The sequence below is a fragment of the Ambystoma mexicanum genome, chromosome 2p, assembly GCF_040938575.1.
Source record: "Ambystoma mexicanum isolate Mex_15411 chromosome 2p, UKY_AmexF1_1, whole genome shotgun sequence".
Classification (NCBI taxonomy): Eukaryota; Metazoa; Chordata; class Amphibia; order Caudata; family Ambystomatidae; genus Ambystoma; species Ambystoma mexicanum.
This window is the reverse complement of record NC_090923.1, coordinates 912,081,008-912,105,232: the sequence shown is the minus strand read 5'-3', so window position 1 is coordinate 912,105,232 and position 24,225 is coordinate 912,081,008. Positions and strand designations below refer to the sequence as shown.

General features: G+C 46.3%; 1 protein-coding gene across 1 annotated transcript in view; it reads left to right on the top strand.

Annotated features, from left to right (window-relative positions):
* The window catches only part of CCDC61 (coiled-coil domain containing 61), a 434,011-nt gene that overhangs the window by 30,006 nt on the left and 379,780 nt on the right, over window positions 1-24,225 (top strand). The window contains exon 2 of the mRNA XM_069644625.1: window positions 16,155-16,375. Coding sequence (XP_069500726.1) covers window positions 16,228-16,375 — 148 coding nt within the window. The 5' untranslated portion in view covers window positions 16,155-16,227. The remainder of the gene's footprint in view (window positions 1-16,154; window positions 16,376-24,225) is intronic.

Genomic DNA, 24,225 nt, shown 5'->3' with positions numbered 1-24,225 from the left:
GTGGGTTATTTGGTTGAGGGTGGAGGATTTACAAGAGATGAGCAGGATGGAGGAACGGCACTGTGGAGGCTATTATTGGAGAAGGTAATATATTGGCTAGAGAGTGAAATTGGTCCTGCTGTACGAGCGTGCGTGTTTGTGTGGCAAGTATGGTTAAGAAGAGTAGTAGTTAGGAGGTAGGAGGTACTGGTTATGGAGGGGATGGTAGTGGGTGTGGGGAGAAAGTAGCGCTTAGGAGAGGGTTGTAGAGCAGAAGAGGGAGGAGTAACTTCGAATAGTGGTGGAAAAGCTTAGGATTGGAACACCTCAGAGGAACTGAAGCTTCTGTCTGGAGAAGCTTGGAGTGAGGTGAAGGGGACAGGAGGAAAGGAGAAATGAGTGAGTTTATTAAAGAGTGCCTGAATACAACAGGGTGTTTGTAAGACACACTCCCGAAAGCCAGGTAGAACATGAACCATTTTATAGTGTAGGGAAAGTTAGAAACGCCCAGAGGGAGTTTAGTAAGATAAGGCTTTCAGACTTTAGGTCCTCATTAGTAGGCGATAGAAATAGACAGTAGGGGGTGTATTTACTAACCTTGGGTCAGGGACGCCTGTGTTTAGGTGGAGGTGTGACTCAAGACAATGGAGAGCGAGACCACACTAGGGCCCATAAGAACATCAATTAAAAACATTTGAATAGCTTCTGAGACTGGAAGGTATTTTTATATCATCTGCAATAACTCTTCAAGTGTTATCCTCTCCCCATGAGATAACATAGCAAGATCTGTCTCATCCAGCCATTGAAGAACTTGCTCTTTCATTAATCTAGCTTGGCAATCGTAAAGCTTGCTATTATACTCATGAAAGACCATATTCACTTCATCAGAATCATACATCTTCCAAATTCACAATTCCTGATCTCTGGATAGTATAGTAATCACCACTCCCCAACCGTAGTTAAGATGCAAAGCCCCCTTATGTCTACCTTGAATGCTTCCCGAACCCCACTAACACTCGTAAACAGTACCTTGATTGACCTCAAACAACATCTATTCTGTTGGCAGTGAAGCCTTGAATGAAACAAACTTCTTCAAGGATTCTAACATTTAGCCAACATATCAGGACTGAGTATGACACCTTCCCTAATTTTAAAGGGTCCTATGCAAGTATTCAGCTGAGACAATCTTGGGTATATCATTGCTCACTTAATTGCTCACTGTAGGTGCAAAGTCTATGTGAAAAAAGACGTATGGACCGCAGTATAAAATAAACCTTTTTGCAAGACATGCAATGTACTCTGACTCTTCAGCTCCTACATCAACTTGTGTAATGTTTTAGCTGCAGGACCATTCTACTTTAGCCTTCCTCTGAATTCATTAGATAGTTTGTAATATTTGTATGTGTTCTAGTTTATTACAAACGTTTCACACAATTAGTACAAAGCAAAAAACAATAAAAGAAAAAAGTAGTATTACATTAAACAAGTCATAAAATTAAAAGAAATCTGAAATTGTCATTGCATATACCATTACGTAATTAAAAAAATTAGAAGCAGCAATAATTAGTGGTCACCCCACTTAACCCAGAGCAGAAGTCTAGAATGTTTAGCCCAGCCAGCCCTGACCCACGGGTGGATTTTGGGAGGGCCCCAGTCTCTGTACATACCACCTGTGCCTGGCTATTTGAATCTTGGACCATATTTGTCTTGCCCCAAACCTGTTATGGACCATGCGGGCCAGTTCCTTTCTGTTTGTCCTTTAGGACTACATCACCCAAAAAGCCTGGTGATGGAAGGCAGAACAAGCAACCCAACCGAGAGGGAGCCAGTGAGGAATTGCATGGCCACGGAGCAATCCTCGCACCCATCTAGGAATCCAGGCTCTACATAACATGGACTGCAAACTGGATTGTACTTTTTTAGCGGGACTGCATAACGGTTTGCTTAACAAACCAGCAATCCAGATGCTCTCCATGACATGGACTGCAAACTTAATTTTCTGCTGGATGGTGGAATGGTCTGTATATCAAAGTGGCAATCTGGACGCTCAATCTAAATACTGACATAAACCCTAGCATTGACTGTACATTGAACGGGCTAGCTTTTCAAAATGCCGGTGGACCCGCATATGAAAAAGTGGTGAGGCTTAAAGCCCGTTATATGTACTTGCATACCTGTAACTCAGCCCCTGGGGAGTAGGAAGCCAGCGATGGGTCGGGGGAACGAGCTAAGGGAGAGGACCAATGGAGAAGGAAGAGGGAGGATACTTCGGTGTGAGAGTGCGTGCAAGGTTAGCGAAACTATTAGAGGGAGAGTAGGAGGGGAAGGAGAGTGAAGGGAGGGTGAATTGGAGGAGGGTAGTAGTATGAATAGGGGCTGCGGGGAGTAACCAAAGAAAAATAGAGACTGGTGTGTTGTTTCATTTATCAGGAAAAGGGGAAACTTGCGAGATGCAGATAGTTACTTAATTCATGAGACCACACCTGACAAATGGCACAGAGTATGGCACACACCAGGAATGTTTGGAAATAAATATTACCTTGCAGCCAAAAGTGCTGAAAACATAAAGTAAAACTGTCTGCAGTCATTTAAAGGGGAGCCCTATCACATTGGAACACTATGCGGAAAGCTAAAAACAACCAGAGCCAGTTTCAATAACTAGGAAAACATTATTCGATGTATTCATCTTGCCAAATGAAGGATCACGGTGCACCATATTTCTATTTCATTGGCAGTGTTTAAACTGCAACATGAGTTTTATTTAGAACGTGTTGAACACAGAGGACTAAACAATTTAAATATTGTTTGATAAGAATGTCTTCATTCCGCCATTACAGTAGGAATAAATAAGCCCTTCATCGATACTAAATCGTAGGATGTTTTGAGTTGGCTTAGGCAATGCTGGTTAGTTTTCCAGTGAAATCTCTGACAAACTAATGTATTCACGTCAGCCATGCATGCATGTTCCAATATGCATGAGATTTGTTTCCCAGGAGATTTGGATGGAAATCTGGAGTGGAAAGATGCATTGGTGGATTTTAATCATGAAAACACATTAGGCTCACAGAACAAAAGGCCTTGTGCAACAGATGCTCCGAGTTAATGAGTTACCCCCTTCTTTGTGAATTAGTCTCTGAAGAAGATATTCTAATTATGATACCAGTAGAGGCCGACATATGGTGTGCTGACCTGATGAGGATCAGGCCTGTTCACCTTTTGCCAAATTTCAAAGGAAGCATTAATGCACTTAATGTGTCCAAGACAAAAGAGATGATGGCTGGAGGGTTTTGAATTAATATGAACCTGTGGCATTGCTCTGGGAAAACCTCAAGACTATTCTTCTTCAGCCCTCCAAGCCATTACAGAAAGGGGAAATAACATATGCATATCCGGCTTCATCCCACCCCAAAAGGGGCAGACCAGCTTGAAATGCTTTTGTCCTGTGCCTGTTGGACCTAGAGATCCAAGCTACACGTCACTGATGAGGCCCAATGAGATGGAAACATGTCTGGGATTACTTGTGGCCTTGTGCCGAAGGAATGGACCAAGAAGTTTGGCTGGACTGCCCATTTTTGAGGTGGGACCAAGCCTGATTCGCGTATGGTCTTTCCCCTTTTTGTAATGGCGTGGCGGGTGAAGAACGATGGTCTGGAGGGTTGCCCAGAGCAAGGCCAGTGGTTAGATGAGTTTTAAACCCACTAGCCATCATCTCTTTGATTTGATAATACACCTTTGGACATTGGTTCCTCGTAGAACATGATCAGATGGTCAACTTAATGAAAACTCAAACGAGGGAGGCGCTATGTCAGCAGATCTAGTTTAATTATTGTCAGAGAGCTCTGTTAGCATCATGGTTTCACAATCCCAATAAATGAACCTCAAAGCTGAAATTTCAAGATGCCCAGAAATATAATTGGCTGTGTGAACTAATAGTATTTATGTATTTAAAAACGCATTTTGTTTTATAAATCCACAATCAAATTACTTAGGAACAAATAGAAGAATGTATTATGATCATGTCCATTCATTTATCATATGAAACTCAATCGAATTGCCAATTTTTTAAAATAATTGTTGCAATTATTAAAGTTCTGAATAATTATGCTACCCATTTGTGCTGCATATCCAGATGTCCGTCTAGCCTCAGGGACCCTAGAAATCCATGTTTCTTCAATGTGGCATGTTGCTGTGATGATATATAGTATACAAATATTATTTTTTAATTCAAAAGTATTAAGAGCAAATAAGCCCATCCGTTTTCTTTTATTGATTTATTATTACATATGTATTGCGTGCCTAACCCTCAGGCATCTGGGCCCGTAAACGTAAGTATATGGTTTCACATTCTATAGAAATTATAATCGACAATGAAGATGCGGGGAGCTTCTTCTATAGTAGTTTTACTCTGCAGCAAACCAATGGAAAGATTTGACCAATTGAAAAGCGTGATAATACATGTGTGACGATTCTCTATTATAAAAGCAGAAACAAACGGGGAATCGGAATGGGATCGGACTCTGGAATCAAAAGCTGCACAGAAGCTATACCACCTACTCCAAATCGATGAGTGCTGAACCGATATATGACTTGGACAATTGGGCATTACCCTGAGGGGAATATTGCCTAGAGCAGACTTGCTTTCCAAGAGGGATGAGAGGCTGGCTGGGATTTCTTAGAAAACTCATGAGGGCACATTCTGACTCTGGGCATTAAACTATATTTCAAAGTGTGATTGCAGGGCTGACACATGTTATATCAAATAGCTGTGGCTGTAATAATTATGAGAAATACCAACCACCATACCATACATCAGATATGGCTTATATTTTAAAGATGTATCTGCCCACAGAACAGTAAACTCATAATCTCATAATTAGAGGCGTTTGGTACAACAGGGGTGCATGACTTGTATGCAGCCCCTGCGCTGCAGAGACTTGAGTGTCACTGCAGCTGTTAGTTGGGCACGTGTGACATCTGAACCTGCTCTGTGCCACTGGTAGAGCAGGCGCTGCATATCGGGATACTGATGCAGCTGGACACAGGTACACACTATACTTTTTGACATTACGCTTATGAAAGGAGAATCTAATCGGCATATTTCCTTTTCGGAGATGGAATTACTTGCATCATTTTATTATGATGATTTTTTTTTGTTTTAAGCACCAGGGCTTCTACGCTGTTGCGAAATGGCAATCCGTCACCCCACACCCACTTCCAGTGATTCTAAGAGATCCGACCGCGGTTGATCTTGCCGCTACTGGAGTTGCATAAGAAAGGTGCAAACTACCAAAAGTTTGCACCTTTCTCATGCGAACACACTTACATACTACAGGGGCTGCAGGGTTGTCCCCCGCAACACCCTGCTCACTATGCCACACAGTATAGTGAGCGGGGTGTTGCAGGCGACACCCAGGCAGCCCCCGGAGTCTTTTTTTTATTTATTTATTTTTTATAGTCCGATCGTACAAACCCTTCCAGTGCCAGTCCACCTTTTGTCTCCTGCCATACCTCCTCAACAAGATGCATGCCAGTCTTTTTGTATTCCTTCTAGTAAGCAACCATTGGAATAAGGAAACAATAAGAACAATCCCAGTGAGAGCCTTTGTAGGGTACAAAACCCTATCCACAGAAAACAAATGACTCTTCCAACAACAGGCAGTGGGCCCGGCTTCTTTGACACTCTGCCGGCAGATCAGCAGAGGGAGGAGCGCAGCAACACCATCCACACAAGCCGGCTAGAGAATCTGCGTGGTGTTGCTGGATGATGGGACTTACTGGAGGGACACAAACCGTCTCAGCACTGGACTTAACTTGGGGGCACCAAGAACCAGGCCCCATAGCATGAACAAGGACTTTCAACTTCACTGGCTGGCATTCTTTTCTGTGTCTGGTCCGCACAAAAAAAGTAATCGGGGCTTTGCCCGCTCCTTGTCATGGCCGATCCTCACAATGTCCCTAGAGAGCCTGACTTTAGGTAGATAGGAATGATCTAGCAAGTCGGCGTTACATTTTATATTTTAGTGATAAGGGACGAGGGATAGGGTACAAAGGCGAGGAGGAAGTGGGAAGAACGTCTGATGGCGGATTATGAGTTTGTAGACGGGTCCCACTAATCATGAAGCAGACTCCTCCACCTTGTGTCCAGAGGAGTGATAAAAGGTGGTATAGTTGCTGTGAAGAGCAGCAACCATTAGTGTTGTTTTGGCAATGACCATGTCTGCTATTGCAAATCGATTGGCAGTTCCAGAGCCCAAGGGTAAGGCTGCACAGGGTCAGGAGAGGCAAGTGGGGAGAGGAGAGGCACCGAAGAGGAGACCAGTGTGAGGTGGACAGGTGGGTTGAATGAGTATGAGACAAGGGGTACTGGTACTTTTTTGCGGCGCACATATGACTGGAATTGGGTCTGAGTGAAGCCACTGAGGAGGTAGAATACCAGGATACTTTTAGAATTCCCATGAGAAAGGGAGCATCTTCTTGAGGAGGTGTTTTAAGGATGTGTTTGCACATGGCTAAGGGGCCATTCACTTGGTGGGTGTAAGTGGGATCCGTAAAGTTGCTAGTATGATAGATATGTAGTGGCAAACGTAATTAAATAGGCCAGTAGTGACCAACACCATAAAGTAATAGGTCATTAGGGACCAGTAGAACTAAACAATCCAATGGTGAACAATTGGATAGATTGAGAGAGGTTGAGTTTCAAGTTAAATGTAGGATGTCTGGGTGGTGCAACAGGTGGTCATGGGAGTAGATGAGAGATGGGAGTACTTGTATGCTGGGGAAGGGTGGTCAATACTTTTCATAATACCTGCCTGTGTCCATAATCTTAATTGAGGCACCAGCATAGAAGGGTTCAAAGTTTCATAGAAATAGTTTATTCTCTAGCACGCTTAAACTGGGCCCAGTATGGAACGCAACTGCTCCATCCAAGCCTCTTCTAAAGTTATGAAGAGCACAAGCTGCTTTATACATTCTTCATGACCGGTCATTAAATTACTTAGGCTAATTGTGAACACAGGCCAGGGTTTCGGCTTACTTCATACAGCTGTCGCCTGGCTATTTCTACTCCTGGAGCCAAGAATACAGGAGTACGTGCAGAGCAAAAAAGGGTCATCTTGCAGCTTGGGCAAGCATTCTTTAACCGTGTGCACAGACCAGCTGATTGGAGAGCTATGTTCACTCATTTAAAAAAGTGCCTACAATTAATGTGTTCATAACTTTCACAGAAGACTGCCATAATATGGCAAAGGGTGCGCCAGACTAAGATGTGACACTTTGCCTAACTGACCATCGCCTAGATGGCTGATTCTCTGGATGCTCTGGTGTGAAAGTAGTTGTACAGTGAGAGACAGTTATGTGATTTGGTCAGGCATGAAGGCTGCTGATGATGGCATACAACCACCTTGAGAGACTTGGGAGGGGACCTCATTGGGATTTTCCAGATCAGGACGTTGGTGTTCAGCAGCCATGTCTCCCAAAGATGGATGGCATATGGAAAATGAAGTCTGAAATTCTCACCAATGATTATTTTCCCAGTATCGGACAACACTATTAGCTGTGTCAGTGCTCATTGCACTTAGATCTCCTGTGCATGTATGACCTGTGTTATTATAAGCTCTTCAAAACAAAGCACTCCAGCTCTCGCCCATCACTTCAATGTCTTTGAGTAATACAGGTAGTAAGTAATCTCTCAGTTGTGTCTCTATGCATCACATTATTAGTTTAAGCTCTGCAGAGTACTCCCATCTCCTGCACCTGTTAGATCTGTGTAATCCCATCAATTACAGGCATTCTCTGTCCATCCCCTATGCTGGTATAATGTGCACACCTCTGTGGGCAGAGTACACTGTTTTACTTCAACTTGTTGCTTTAATGTAAACAGAATGGTTTGCGTCCTCTTGTACACATTGACTGTGGCAGAATAACATAAGAGTTTTAAAGAAAGAAATCTGGAATGCAAAATGTGCTTGCTTTTGATCATGAATGACGGCAACCTCCTAAAAGGATAACCACCCCCACTCCTGCTTACTTGATTAAACAGATTAATTCCACTAGTTTCTTCTTTTGGCTTCTGCTGTAAATGCCTCTTTCAGCAGTACATTTTCCTTAATACTCTCAAAGCAGGACAAGTTTGGTCTCTCTTGAAAAATCTAGATGTGGACCTGGTGAATGTATCTAACACACATGTTTGCCATTTCTAAGTAAATTTCTTAAGGTGTGCATCAGATTAGCTTTTTCACCACTTGTCCAATTACTCTTCTTCAAGTCTTCCAATCCGGGTTCCGGCCTTGGTACACATCGGGACAGCTAACCCTCAGGTGGTGGACGATGCAAGCACATTTTGATACAGGGTTGGCTGAGTCGGGTGTTGGGGGTGAGCGAGGGGAGTTGTCTGCTTGTGCGCCTTCCTTACTGCATCTGGCAGATACTGCAACTGACAGGTGAACAATGAGACTTAACATCTTATCCCACCTAAGGGACTGGGTTGTCTGTTCCTTGATTGGTTCCTCTCCTTTTTAAAAGACTACATGTAGTATGTTGTAGTGGGTTCCTCCAGGTCTGACCCCCTTTCCATTGAGGTGTTTCGCAGTGTTAGATTCTGTCCACCAAGGTTTTTAATGTATACATCAAATGTCTGTAGATCTTGTTTCTCAGACAGGTCCTCTGTACACCAGCATGCTGATTACGCCCAATCATATGTAAAGGCGTCATCACTGGTTAATATCCACTGCCTGCGGTAAAGTTGTGCTGCTATCTACGATTGGCTGATCATATTTTCACTTAACTTGATGCTCCCAAAATGTAGTTTTGTTCATGTCTACTCACTCACTCACTCCAATAATTGGTGAGGAACTAATTATGTCCCAATATTTTGGGTTTCTCCATTGTTGAGATACCTTGTGCTCCCCTTTTCCAGGCGTTTAGGGAGCCCCTCACATACAATAAAGATGTGGGCTGATTTGTATAGCTTCCAGCCATTGAAGGATGCTTCTCAAGAAGGCATACATTTGGGGGATTAGCCAAGTTGTATAACATAAGGGTTTGACAAACTGGCTGGAGAAGTCACTTAAAGAAAAATAGAGATACTGATTAAGGGGTTTAAAAAACCCATACATGTCTAGGGGTAGAATGCACTAGCTTTAATTGTTCACTGAGGGGGCGAGGGTGTTTGCAGCCCAACACATTTCCTCGTTTATTCAGCTTCACAGAGGGTGTGGATTTTGGCAAATCCACAAAGCATTCTCTACATATACTGTTCAGTTTAGCAAAGAACTTCTTAGGTATCATGTATGGAATCTTACTAAAATAATGCAGGAGCTTAGGCAGGACCACCATTTTTAGCATTGCACCCCGTCCCATCATAGCTAGGGGCAACTTTACCCAGAATCGCATACACTTCTCAATTTTCACGATTGCCACCTCAGTGTTGGGCCTATGTTCCTCCTCTACCGTGTGGTACACGTCTATCCCAAGGTACCGGAAAGAACGCACCGCCCATGGTATTTGTAGCAATGGTAGCCGTTTCTCGGGGGTTCCCTTATAACTGCCCAGCGGAAACATACAAGATTTCAGAGGGTTCAGTGCTATCCCAGACAGCCCTGCATATCTCTCCATCACCTCCAGTATGTACTGGAGATTTTCCTCTGGATACCTTAAGTATAGCAACAGATCATCTGCATATAAGGAGATCAAGTGTCGCCCCCCCCCCCCACCTCAATACCTATCGTATCATATTGTTGTCTGAGGTATATCGCTAGGGGCTCTAGGGCCAATACATAAAGCATCGGGGACCAAGGGCAGCCCTGCCTAGTGCCTCTGCTAAGTTGCCATCTCTCAGATATTACTGATCCTGTTCTAACTATGGCCAGTGGTTGACTGTATAGCATCTTTGCCCACCTCCTGTACCCAGGTCCCATCCCGTATTTCTCCAAGGCCGCTAGCAGCCATGGCCACTTGACCGTGTCGAAAGCTTTGACCGCGTCTAAGGACACAATTGCCATTTCGCCTCTGGTCGCACTACCCCATTCAACCACCCGTCGGAGTCGCCTGTGGTTATGAGTTATGTTCCTATTCGGGACATAGCCAGTCTGATCAGGGTGAATTAACTTGCTAATTACTCTTCGCAATCTGTTTGCCAGGACAGCCGTCAATATCTTACTGTCCTGGTTCAACATCGAGAGAGGTCGGTAACAGCCACAGCTTTGCTCAGGTTTATTGGGCTTAGGAAGCGGTATAATGATCGCCTCTCTGAGTGTTTCGGGTAACCGTCCTACCTCAAACGCTTCATTGAGCATTTCTAACATTGGGGGGAGCACTTCTTCCTTGTATATTTTATAAAATTCACTCGGGAGCCCATCCGCCCCTGGGGTCTTACACGTAGGTAGCTGCCTCACCACTTCTAACTCCTCTAGGGTGATTGGTGCATCTAGCTCTTCCCTCTCCTCCTCACTTATCATGGGTAGTCCTATGTCTTCTAGCGTTTCTAATATTTCTTCTTGGCTACCTCCCCTCTTGTCTGTATATAGCACCTTGTAATAATCTGCAAACTCCCTGTTGACTCCTTCTTGGGGGTCCACTACACCACCATCCTCTCTCATTATCGTTCTAATCGTGGGTCTGGGAGCCTCGCTCTTGTATAGCCATGCTAAAAGCCGTCCAGTGTTATCCCCTCCCGCATGCTGTCTCTCAATATACTTTTTGTAGTTGAGATTGCAGAGCCTTTCCCAGTATTCTGAACATTTCTGCTGTAGCCTGCAAACTCGCTCCATGTCTTTGCATTCCCCCTTTTAATGCTCCCTCCAATTCCTTTTCTGTTCTTTGTAGGTCAGCCAGAACTCCGCCCTGCAGGCCTTTTTGATTTTGCTATGGCAACTCGTATTACTAGCTTAAAGGCTTCCCATAATGTGCCTGCCGAGTCAACGCTACCCGTATTTTCCTCAAAATAGTTGCTGATCTCTTATATTTTCCCTAAAACTGGGTCCTTGAGCGCCACGTCGGGATCCGTGCCCTTGGGGGGGGGGGGGGGGTGGGGGGGGAAGGGCGGTATTGCCACCCATAAACCAATGGTGAGTGATCCAAAAGGACCCTCTCCTTATATTCTATCTGAGTGGTCTCTGCTATCACATCCGGCGTAGCAAAGATATAGTCTAGCCTCGTGTGTAGGTGCTGTGGGGCGGAGTAATGCGAATATTGCCTCTTCTGGGGGTGTGTTGTTCTCCATACATCTGTCAGACGAAAGTCATCTAGCAGTGTCTGTAATACTTTCGCCACTGGGGTAGGTCTATCCATTTTGCCATCCGATCTGTCTATCTTGGGGTTCAGTACACAGTTAAAATCCCCACCCCAGATCACTGCGCTACCCACACATACGGAGAGGCTGGTACACAGAGTCCTAAAATATGCTGCCGTGTTCTGATTGGGGGCATATGTGTTTACAATGCTTATCTCCTTATTTTCTACCAGCCCCCTCAGCATGACCATCCTCCCATCTGTCTCCGCGACCTCCTGTAGTAGTTGAAATGGGACGTGTGGTGCCACCCAGATTAGTACTCCTCTGGCATACGCAGAATATGTCGAGCCCACCACCACCCCTTTCCATTTCTTCACAACTAGCTCCATCTTTTCCCGAGTCAAATGCGTTTCCTGCAGTAGCGCAATATCTATTTTTTGCCTTCTTAGATGCAGCATAATTACAGCAGAAAGATACAGCATAACCTTGTTCCTTTTTAAATGACTGTTAAGTCCCCTGACATTCCTTGTGATTATTTTAAGATCCCCCATGACTCATTATTTTCTCTCTTCTCCACCTCTACCAGCTTCCACTCTCTCGCGCGATACAGATTCAACCGTCTAATGTTTCTAGATAGGCTCATGTTCAAACATAAACTCCCCACAACTATGTACATCTCAAACTCTCCTCCCTCCTGCGGCCCTCCCAACCCTTCCCCAAAAACTCTCCCTTTAACTGTTGCCCAGCTCCATCCTTGGATCTCAAGCCCCCCCACATCTAGCCCTGTCCGGCGCAAGCCTATGCTTAGGGCTCAGTCGGGTGAAGTCGCCCTAGCGGCCACTCAACTATAAGTTCTCAGGGGTGGGTTGCTTCAGTCCCTTTGTTCCTATTTCCCCTTCTATTACGCTTCATATAAATTCTATGCAGCTCCTTTATACATTTTAGCCACTATATTGCAGTCCGTACAGGGGCACGGGGGCCCGAGGGCCACACAATGTCTCTCCAATCTCGCTTATCCCCATATGACAATGCCCCCCTCCCACTTACCCCCCCTCAGTGTTCCTCAGTCGTTGTGTTCCTGGCGATCTCGATCCGCTTCTTGTTCCGGGCAGCCCTGCAAGTCTAACCATGACACCACCTCGTCCGGTGTGTGGAAGAAAAGCGCTCTACTCTTGTGCAGCACCTTCAGTTTTGCCGGATACAGAAGCATGTACTTGATGCCGGCCGCACACAGCCTCCTTTTGACGGCCACGTGGCTGTACCTTTGCCTCTGCACCAGCATCGTATAATCCGGGTATGCCGTGATGTTGGTAGATGCTCTTTTTATTCCACCCTTACGAAAATACACCAGGATCTTTTCTCTATCTCTGTAATTCAGGATCCTTGCTATTATCGGTCTCGGCGGTGCCCCGGGTCGTGGTTTTCTCATCAGGGCACGATGTGCGCGCTCCACAGCAAATCCCTGCGAGAGCTTGTCCGCTCCTATCTCCTGTAGGATCATGTTCTCCACATAGTTAGTGGGGTCCTGGCCCTCCTCCCCCTCCGGCAGGCTGACCACCCGTATATTGTTTCTTCTCGCCCTTCCTTCTGCTTCCCCCACCCGATTCTCAAGATTGGCAACTTGCTGTTTTAGCACGTGGACTTCTTTTGCGTTGTTCGTGCTGACGTCTGTGTTGATCTCTACTGCACTTTCCACGCCACTTGTTCTCTCTGCCAACACCCTAATGTCTTGTCGTAGCAAGGTGAGTTCCGTTCCTACTGCATCAATTTTGCTCTCTAAGGCCGTCCGCAAGTCTGCCATTGCTGTGCCCCAGGTTGGTGCTTAATTCAGTTATGGCCGCCAGGATCTGATGCTTATCCCCTTCCAGGGCGTCTGCTGCGGGAGTCGCAACCGTGTCCTGCGTCGCTGTTGTAGGGGTCTTCTGTACTTTTTTTGCAAAGGCCTCCATTGTGGGTTGTTTAGTCTTAGCTCTTGGCCCTTTCACTGACATTGCGCTACTTTCTTGCATGTCCAGTTTTGAGACTACGGCGTTAATGACACTCCCAGGTCTTCCGGCCGTTGGAGTCACTTCCCCTGCAGCTTGCTTGTGTTATGGCGCATAGGTTTGTATTTCAGGTGGATTGTATCCTCTCACCATGCACATTTCGTTGGTATAGGCTCCACAGACACCTCCTCATATACTTGGCCTGCCTGAGCACATACAGTGTATGTAAAGTTTGGATGCACCTTCTCCTCGTAGAGTTATGTTACTCTCTTGCACTTATCAGCTATAGAGTCATCCGGGTGGCCTCGCCGTGCATCCCCACTGAACGCAGCTGCGTTTCGTTTCGCAGGCTGTGTCCAGCTTGCCAGGTGTTCTTCCGCAGTTATTCCCTTACAATAACATTAATTATCCCCAGTCCTTATCCCCATGCTCGCACTCTGCACTTCTTCTGGCCTGCTCGTACTTGCAGAAATGCACGCAAATTTGTTTCCTGCTTTACATGCCACCGCAGCTCCTCCGTGTCAAGGTGGCCCTGCAGTGCTGGATGGCATAATATCTTTAGCCAGCAATGCCCGCTCCAAGGGCCTCCATTTCGCTCCGCAGGTCACTAGGGATATTTTCCACTGCAGCAATGTACAGTCTACAGGACCCTCTGCGTATTGTGTCTCCGCTCACTGCCAACAAGCCCTCTTAGCATACTTCAAGATGCAACTTGCTTCTGCTTTCCGCCGCCCTCCGAACGTGTGGTTACTTATGTCCGATGGCCCGCCCCACCTTCCTGCTTGCAGGCCGGCAACTGCCTCTGTCTTTTTAGGGCGGTCGCACCATCAAAGAGGCACACTCCTCTAGTTTCCTTCGTTCTCAAACGGCGTCATTACCCTTTTCCTCACACGGCTGGCACCAAGACACAATATCTTCCGAACGATTTCCTAGCTGTAGTCACTCAGGCAGCCTGCTCACCACATCCCTGGTATGCCGTGCAATTGCCAGCGCTGCTATATTACACACGAACAACACCCGCTCCAAGCGCCTGCAGTCCGCACCGCGGGTCTTCAGGGATGGTCGCCTCTGCCGTGGCTTATAATTCCGCAGGGCCCGATTTTGCCTTATCCTTCAGAGCCGGTAGGGGCTTTTTAGTCTTCTGGGTTCGCCTCCGTATCCACGGGCACTTCGTATCCCGCAAGTGGATTCCAGCGGACTGGCTCTCGCGGTGCGCCTCCTCTGGGAATCTGCCATGGCCTCGACGACTTACAGCTTCCCAAACGTGCGGCCATACATTCTGTGATTTATTCGCAGGTCCGCAGCTGGATCTATCCGTCAGGAGCAGCCGCTCCTCTCAAGGGAATGCCGTCCCCTGGGTCCCTTTGTTCTCGGGCACCGCCATCTTGGTTTTCTCTCGCGGCTGCCTCCGAGATACAATGTCTCGCTGCTTCAGTTTCAAGGCTTTGATCGTGCAGGAGGTCTGCCCACTATTCGCTCAGCATTCTCCTACACCTTTTCTTACATTTGGAGTCGCAATTGGTGTAATATTGCTAGTTTTTTCGGCGGATTATCTTGTCGGATCGCAGAGCTCACGGGACACACAGCCTATTCCATGGCTGCCTAGCCGCGCTCCCACCCACAAAGCATTCTCATTTGTGGGTTTCATTTCAATCCGCATGAGGCTTTATACATTTCCTTGTAATTGGTTTGTTGCTTCAGGAATAACATTGGAGATATCCACTCTGTTTACCCCCAAATAGTGGCAATGGTGCTTCAACATGTATACACACTGAATTGCACTGAAGTGCTATCCAGATGGCTACTTAGCCATTTCTTCGTTTGCCTTTTGGTGCTTCACAAGTGCAATTTAACTGTATGTGATACAGGCAGACTAAGACTAAGGTGTCCCTCATGTGGTGCCCCATTTAGCTGTGCACCCGTGTTGGTAATAAAAATGAGACACTCGCGTTGTGTCTCCTTTGTCTTGCCGCTCTGTGCTTTGGGGCGCTGCAAGGTTGGAGTGGAGTTATTGAATAAATGTGTCGGGAGGATAGGGCACCACTCGTCTTTTGATGTTCCTCACAATGTATTTGTCATTCTTCACTCTTAACACATGGCCTGGAATCACCCGGCTGGACTCGGGGATCTTGGTAGCTGTCCTCCGTATGTTAATGAATCCATAAACCCCACATTATGTATTGGTCTCCCCAATTTATAGTTGTGCACAGATTTATATTGACTTGCAAAGCTTGCTTTTCATTTACTAGATCAGCTGACGAGCAGATTAGTGAGTGTTGCGTTGTCGTTGGCGTGCCTTCCGGTTATTGACCATTATAATGTTATGAAGGTTTTTAAAATAAATGCAGATGTTTTCAGGGCTCCTACCAGCCCTCATTTAGTAAGTGGAGACACATTTCTTTAATCTCTTCATGCAAGTTACATTATTGCAGGGAATAATGTGACTCGTGTGGCTTATTTTGAGACACTCTCCTTTGCCTTACAGGTGGTGCCATGTTTTCTCCTGCATGAGGTGGAACAAACTGGAAAATGTGGTTAGATGCATCAGATATAAGACAGTAGCTTTGGGCCAATCTGCTTATCTTGTAGTTGGGATTCGATGGCCTTCAACATTGCAGAATTGCTGACATTATAAGACTAACGATTTGCAGTCTTCGTCCTCCATATTATTCTGCCTAAGCTTTTTCCACTACAAAACCTCATGCTTGTAACTCTTTGCCCAGCTCTAACCATCTTCTCAAATCGTTGGTGGGTTTTCACATGAAGTGTTAACCCATCGTTTTACTTTAGCACGTTCATATTGCTCTTTATCTTTGTATCTTTCTGTTCAGGGTTTTTATTGTTTAATGGCTACCTCTTTTAATAATCATTGTTATATGCTTTTAGAAATTGTAGGTGTTCCCGTGTGTGCTTTTATATATTTTTGAATAAAAATAAATGGGCTCTATTGTGTTTCTCTTCAGAAAGTGACAGCTGTTGCAGTTCAGTTGCTGCAATTGTTTGGTACCGTTGGAGAGGACATTCTGAGATCCAGCCATGGATAAACCGCAGAACATCCAGTCAGAGTACCTCTTTCGCGGCATTGAGCACATCGTGAGGATGGTCGTGGATGGAGAGCAGGTGGAGGTGGAGGTAGAGGACAAGCTAACAACAGATCAGTGGAGAGGGGAGTTTGATGCAGCTTGTGAGTACATTTTTTATTTCATGTTATTGATATCTTTTCTTGTGTGGTAGGGTTCTCGAGGGCTTTATTTCTCGAATTGTGTTACATTTTCTGCTGGGTTGATGTCTGTATGTTGGGCAGTTTTTTTCTCCCTATTTGAATAATCTGCACGACCCTTGCTCTTGAATCATGGTTTTGTAGGTCAGGTTCTGAACTGAAAGTAACAGTAGACCAGATACTTTCACTTTTGCTTTGTACTGCAAAAACCCTCACCCTGTTGTACCATTCTGACATGACAAGAATGGCTCTTTGAGCCAGAGCAGCTGAGTATTTGGTAGTGTCTCCTCTTAGGATCAATGTATTTTGATGGATTTTACCGTAAATTTAGTTCTTGGGGCCGTGGATCAGTGGCAGCTTTTGTTGTCAAGGGGCCGGATAGATCCTGAAGGGGACCCAAGATTCTTAACGATTCATGGGTAAGTCCTCATGGGGTGGTGAATGATCTCAATGAGGGTCCTTCATTTTACCACAAATTGGCGACAGAGCCCAAAATAATTAAGTGGGGTTCGGGTTTTAAAATAATGTGGTGAAATTATGGATCTTATTAAGTGGGTGCACCTCCCTGGCCTCAAAAGGGATGCCCCTGCCCCTTCCTCCCCAAAGTGAAGAAGGGATGAACACCTTAGATTTGTCAGTGTGCGTGTGTAACCTATCATGTTTGTGGATATTTACCTACCTGAACTGATCCACCCAGCCCGCTATGGGGCTGGATGGAATGTTTAGGAAAGAGATGTCAAAAAAAGAAAGCTCCCCTGCCGAAGAATGGGCTTGGCAGGGTTGAATTCCAGAAGGACAATAAAGTTGGAAAGAAATATTAGAGGGAGAGAAGAAGCAGAGGGGGGAAAGAACTGCTCCCCAGAGGGATGGGGGAGAGATGCGTGGCCTGAAGCGGCTGCTCAGGGACTATGGACAATTGCTGGCTGGGTCGTGTGTGGTGGGCTACCCGGCGTATGCACCGTGGGCCTTGGTTGTGTTCATGGAGAAGCCCAGTCACCCATGGGGCCGTGTCGGCCCTCCCCAGGCCAGACCGGAAAGGGCCACTCCTCCAAAAGGCCCTGGGTGGCATGTACGTTTTTGCTTGGGGTGAAGATTGACGAGCTGCACAGTCCAGGTTGCGTGTGGCAGGTGGTCTGAACCAAGCAACCTGGCTGTGCCCCGAACCAAGCAACCTGGCTGTGCCCCTTGACGGCCCCCACGTTGGGGCCAGTGAGGCAAGCCCTACAGGAAGGCCTACCTGGACTGCATATGTCAGGCGGCCTGGGAGGTGAAGGAACGGGGCAAGCCTGCTCCGCCCCAGAATGCGGAGTGGTTAAGGAAAGTTTGGGGCTGCCCTTTCGGGCATCCCGGGTGAAAAAAGGAAGGCTGGTGAAGTCCCAGGCTGCCATGTTGGAGCAACCCAAGTGAAGCAGGGATCTTGAGCATGCTGCTGGAGATCCCCAAATACCAGCGGGCTGCCCCCTGCGTCCCTTTGACACAGTGTAGAGGCAGAGGGCTGTGAGGGCGATGTGGGCATGGCATTGGCAACATCGGCATCCCCCTAGCGATGGAGACGCCACCTGAAGCCAAGATGGCACCCAGGTGTGGTGGAGTTCATGAGTTGCACCCCAGGGCACAGGCCGCCCTGAATATGTGTGTCCAGTGGTTGCAGCCGTGCCATTGTGTGTCCCCCTAAACTCCCTCCCCCCCACAATCCCGGGCACACTGGGCCTCCCAGAAGAACATAAAGCGGGTAGATGAGGAAATAACATTGATTGTGCCTGTACCCCCACAATCGGGCACAGGGTGGGAGAGCACTAAAGAGCGCTGGTTGTGCCAGGAGCGGCGGTGAATGTGGGGAAGTGGTGCCCTGCCTGGCGAGAGGCTCCACCAACAAGGGAAGAACTGAGGAGGCAGCCCTGTTTAATCCAGGGCAGACATCCATGACCGCTGGAGACGGCGCCATAAAGGTACTGAAAGGGGTGGCTGAGTGCAGCAGTCACCCCTGTGTAAAATGAAATCTATTCTGTTTTTATGTCATTGTTTGTTGTTTTTATTTATGTATAGATTTAAGTGCATCTTAATTATGTAGGGGGGATGTTTATGTAGGGGAAAAGTTATGTATGTGTTTAGTGTTAAAGAGAAGGGCTAGTTGGGTGTACCCTGGCGTGAGGGACTGGGGGCCTGCCTGAGGCCGCCTAGGGGGTGGTGCCACACATGGAGACCATCCCCTGACCTCATGCTATTGTAGGTGGTACCAGGTGAAGGGCAGGGGTCTTTTCTGCCAGTCTTCCCTTATGGGTCTCCCTGTGAACCCTTCCAATTTAGAATGGGACAGACCCCTTTTTAGAATGACTCGCACCAGGGGAAATTTATAAGTGCGTTATTGGTTATTAGCACCCTCAGCAGGTGCGGGAGCCAGTCACATTAATCCAACCCAGGCTCAATCTACTGATGCAAGTCCAGGTTCGGAGCAACCTGAATCCAGCCCCTCAAACCCCCATCCCAAACCAAATGACCTTAAATGGGGTTCTCCACCCGGTTCCCCCTTGCCTCTCTGCACCGTCACCTTGGCTTCCTAGAAAGCCATGGAAATGGAAGAGGTGCTTTGCTCGGCCTGTAACTTGGGCCCTGGGCCATTACCGGCCGGTGTAGCCGGAAAAACTTGGGATTATTGATAGAGTAGTGGTAGAATTTTTTAATATTAAAGGTTTGTGTTTTTATAAATAACAGGTGGGGGCCGTGTTGGATCCTTAAAAAATATAAACAATAAATACAACTCGGTGTATGCGTCTTGTGAAAGATTAAGGTAAGGACTCTGGGCATAGCCCATCTCCTGATCAGAGATTTTATGTAGCAGGTGCAACACCCACCCCGCCCGCCCTGCCTGCCCGGCTGACCTGGGGATTGAAGATGCTGTTTCCCATGGGGACTGTCTCTGGCCAGGGAAAGCACAGTCCCTGGTCCACGGTGGGGCCAGGAAAGGGTCTACAAGGGGAAGTGGGTTTGGTAGTTCTAGTGAGTAAGCTGACCAGATCCTACAGATAATGCATTGGAAAGCAGACTGAGGTCCCAACACTTTTTGCCAGAGTTGCTTCTTTCCTCAGGAAAATATAATTTCCTGATGGTGGCACACATGTGCAAGGTTGATGTTAGTTTTAAAACCTTTATTTAGTAAGGTTGCTGGGTTGGTGTAATGTCTAACTGGCCCTAACACTAAAGGGATGGTTCCCTTAACTGAAGTTTCCCAAGAGCAGTCGCAATCTTAAAGTGCAATGTAAAAATCTGTCTGTGTCTAAGCCTATGCTTGCCCTGACTCGTTGACAAAATGTGTTAGGAAGTCTGTTAAAAGAATAATATAGGGGTTCAACAGATATTGGGAAACCAAGTTTGTTTTCGGGTGGTCTTCTAACCAGGTGTAGGTGGGTCTGTTTCACTCAAATCAAATGAGAGCAATCAAAAACGGGCTGTTCATAAGACCTACTCCACCGTCCTTGCAGTAGTCTCAAACACTTTCAATGGAGATCCTTGGGATTCCCTTCCCAAGCTTGACCTCTTTCAAGTTCAAAAGATAACCAAAGGAAATTTACACAGTTCCTCTTCAAGCCTCTCAGGGTTCCCTTCCCCAAGCTTAGGCCCCTTTTGAATTCAAACAAAAGTTCAGCTTGTCAGGATGTACCTTTCTTTCATGTACAGTTCTTTCACATGTAATCCATTCAGAGGGACGGGGGTAGCATCAGAGACTTTTGAAAATGCCAGGTTCTTTTCTCTTCCTAAGTGCGACCACTCTGATCTTTAGCCCCTCTCTTTATTCCTTGCTCTTCCTTTTTTAACCTTTGACCTTCAGGTGCTGCCTGCACACCTTCTCCTTTGTTTCCTTTGCTTCCTTCTCATGCACACGTGCGCACCTTCTTTGCTTTCTTGTGCGCACTTGCCCCTTCTTAATGTCTTTACTTTCTGTCTGCGCTGCTAGCGCCTTTTTTCCTTTTCTTGCTTTCCTCATTTATATCTTGCTCTTTCTGTCTCTCATATTTCCTTTCACTTTTCTGCTCTGTGCCGCTCTACAAGCTTTCTCTTGCTTTTTTCACTTTTCCGCTCCATACCGCTTTACCAACTGTGTCTACTTCTTGGCCTTTCTGGTCCAGACAACATCACCAGCTCGCTCATTCTTTGTAAAAAGACCACACCTTTTTATAGTTTTGAAAATAGTCAGTCACGTGTGAGTGATAATTAGTAAATGCCTGACTCTTATCAGTGGGACAGGTTGAGTTCTTTCTGTAGCTGGGTTCCCTTACACTCCCCATTTTGTTACTATGGGAAATCTTCATTGATCTTAGTTGCATCTTACTCGTCTGTGTTTGTTGGAAATCGGGAGGGAGAAATGGTCTGGGATTGAAAATGCCTTGTGAAAGCTGAGGGATGTGAAGTGTAATGGGATTGGAGATTAGATTGAGTTCCTGTTATTTTTTTTAGGGAGTTGACATTGAATATTGGAAAATCTTCTAATCTTGTCTTTACTAAGGGAATGGTTGCCCCCTTCCTTATAGCTGCAGGTTGATTATAAAAACAGGGGTCTTGATGGTATTCTCTGTAACTTGTACAGGCAGAGGATGAATGGATCTCAATACAAGAACATCGTCCTTGTTTCAATTGGGTGTTCTTCCTTTCCCCTCTTGGGCAACTGAGTCCTTTCTTTATCCCTCTTGGGTCATAAATGATAGGATTGGAATCAAAGGCCATGACACCTGGATAAGAGTTGTGGGAATTAACATATCCCATGAAGGCATCTGGGACAATTCCTCCTCTATTGTCATGTCAGAATACTGTGTCTTGTATAGGGTATTCCCACTAGGACAACACCGGACTCCCCTACCCAGGTGATCCTCCCTCGCTCCTCCCCCCCAGGGTTGGGATCCAAGAGCGATGGCCCTCTCCTGACCACCTGAATAGAGGACTCTCTGGGTCTAGATGGGAGAACACCCGTAGGTTTCTCAAAGGTGGTAAGAGGGGGTTGTTCGGTTTGGGCAGAAAGGTACTGTGCTTGCCTAGATTATGTTTCTTACTTGTTTTTACCTTATATGTACCTGTTGTTGTATCGCTTTGAAAAATCCTAATAAAGACATTTTACAGAAAAAGGTACTGTGTTTGTCTTCCATTCGAAGTTCTGGAAAATAGATTTGTAAAGCCCTGACAGCGTGTTGAGAAAAGGTTTTGAGCCTCTTAGGATTTTCACATATTTCACAACTAAAATGTTATTAGATTTCAATCTAAGTCCTAATAAAACATTGTTAAATGTATTTTTATTTAATTTGTTCTTTGTAAAGTATCTCATTATGCTGTAGTGAAACAGTTTTGCATGGCTTCGAGGGTGGCAAGGAAAAGGAGGAATAGCAGGGTTGTTAGGAAGATCCTGAACGGGGAGACCAGTGTGCTGGGTGTGTGATTGAGGTAGGGGGTGGGTGGTTGGATGTGAGGCATGGGTAGGATGGGAAGGAAGTTGGCAAAGTGGCTGAGGGGAGCAGGTGGCATGGTACGAGAGAGGAGCACATTCAACATAGACCATAGACTGCTAAACTGTGGGACCCTGCTGCCAAGTACAGTAAGTGCAGTAGGGGTTGCCAATCGAAAGGACTTTATTTGATACAGGGGAATTCTGTTACCAGAGCATGTAGGTTGGGAGATTGGAGTGGGATTAAGAGAGAAAGTAGGCAGTTGGAAAGGTTGGGTACATGGAAGTGGGGTCGGGGGGGGGGGTGGAAGTTCCATTAAAGATGTGCTGAGGAATATATAGGACAAGAGGGAATGGGAGATGAATACTGGAGGGGAGTGATGACTCTGGGAGGGATGCAGTATTTTTCCCTTTTCTGTGAGGAAGAAACCCTAATTCCAGAGTCTTTGATGACATGTTGTCATTTAACATCTAATGTTTATTTAAATAAAACTGTCCAACAATGTAACTTAAAATCATTCGAAGCTTCCTTGGACTCAAAGTCCCAGAAAGCCTCAAGCACTGAGATGAGTAAGAGGAACAAGGAATCCATGCAGAGGGAGCGTGACACCAAGTACAACGTGCAGTCTAGTTGTCAAGATCCAAGTCAGCTGTGCAGGACATTTAAACTTGGAAATCACCTGCAGGTGTCTGACCGGAGAAGAAGAGAGGAGAAAGGCTGCAGAATGTGTGGAGCAGGAAGTGGGTGCAGAAGCAGAGGCAGACTCGCAGAAAAGAGCCGTGGAGAGAGCAGGAAACGTCTTCTGGTAACTGACTGAAGGCGTTCAGGACCGGAGAAGAGTAACTCCGGTGAAGTCTCAGTGGTTGCTGTGAGGAACCTGAGGGCGTCCTTGCATCTATTCCCTTTAGAGCCTCTTCTCATGTGGCCAGAGAAAGGCCATCGCTGGCGAGACAGTGTTCCCTGTTTCCCTCTCATTTTGAACTATCCGTCCCGGAAGCCTTAGTAGGGCATTATCAGCCTCCCACCCGGTTTTCAGAAAAGGCACCTCGGACACATCATTCCACTAGAAAACCAAAAGAAGAAACCTTCCGTATGTGGATAGACTAAACCTATATGTAACCCCTCAAATAAAATCTAGTACCTATCTAGTAAAATCTAGTACCTATCGGAATACCCTCTACCCTTCCCCAACAGTTAGAAGCTGTTATCACTCTTCCCATCTATTGCATACTCCCACTGGTCCACATTTATACCATCAAAGTATTGGGATGAGGAAGAGGCAACAGAGTAGTGGACACTTAACATCTAACTTCACCACTCTGGTACTGAGAAGATGAAGAGGCCTGATAAGTATTGTGAGGGTCAGGCATGTCTCAATAATTATGGTCGGGCAAGGGACACTGAGTGTTCACACATGCAACCTGTTAATTGGTTGCAGGTTTATAAAGGGAGGCAGAAACAGCAGAGACGAGAGCAGCTGGGCCAGAGAGCTCGGCCATCCAATGCAGAGCAGGCAACATATGGCCCGGTGAAAAGGACACAGAGAGCAGGAAAGCCAGGAAGACGCCCAGCCCACTGTGGGCCGCGAGAGGGTCGAAAGCTGGACGTATTTCATTGTCATGTGTTTCCCGTTGGGATTGGGGAACCCTGAGAAGCTGCCAACTGCCGCAAGAAAGACCAGCGAGAGCGAGCGCTGCTCGCTGGAGCCCCTTGGGAGAGAAAGAGGACCGAAGGACAACCCGCGAACGAGGCCAGTCCACATACTGGTGAGTAGCAAGGGAGGTACACTCAGGCCGGGGCGCTCCAGGGGCATGGTGTGGGTGACGGCAGAGGCCAAACAGACTGGAATGCAAGACAAATGGGTCTGGAGGCCAGAAAAGTAAGACTATTGAATACCAAACAATTTGCCAAATGCAAGATACGTTTTTGAATAATAATGAATGGGTCAGAAGACCCAAGAGGATTATTGAATACTGAACAAGGTGCCAAGCATGAATAAGTTTAAATGCTGAACTATAGAAACGATATGAGAATACTGTATGAATGAAATGAAACGTGAAGAGAATTCCAGGGTTTAGGGGCTAAGCGGGTAAAAGATCGGAAACTGGAAGAGGGACGGGGGAGTTTGGGGACAGTGAGAAGAAGCAGATTCTGTGATCAGAGAGTCAGAGAGGGAGAATAGAACGATACTAGCGAAGAAAGATGAGGAGCCAATCCTTGAGTACATTTAAAAACAATAGAAAGAAAATGGTGGAGAAGACGTGATTCAAAGAGAAGCAGTGAAATTGTAAACCAGCTGTGATAGAGATGAGAAAAAAGGTAGAGAAGAGAAAACGAACCGAAGAATTATAAATGGATCAGAGAGGAAGAAGATCTGAAGCAGGA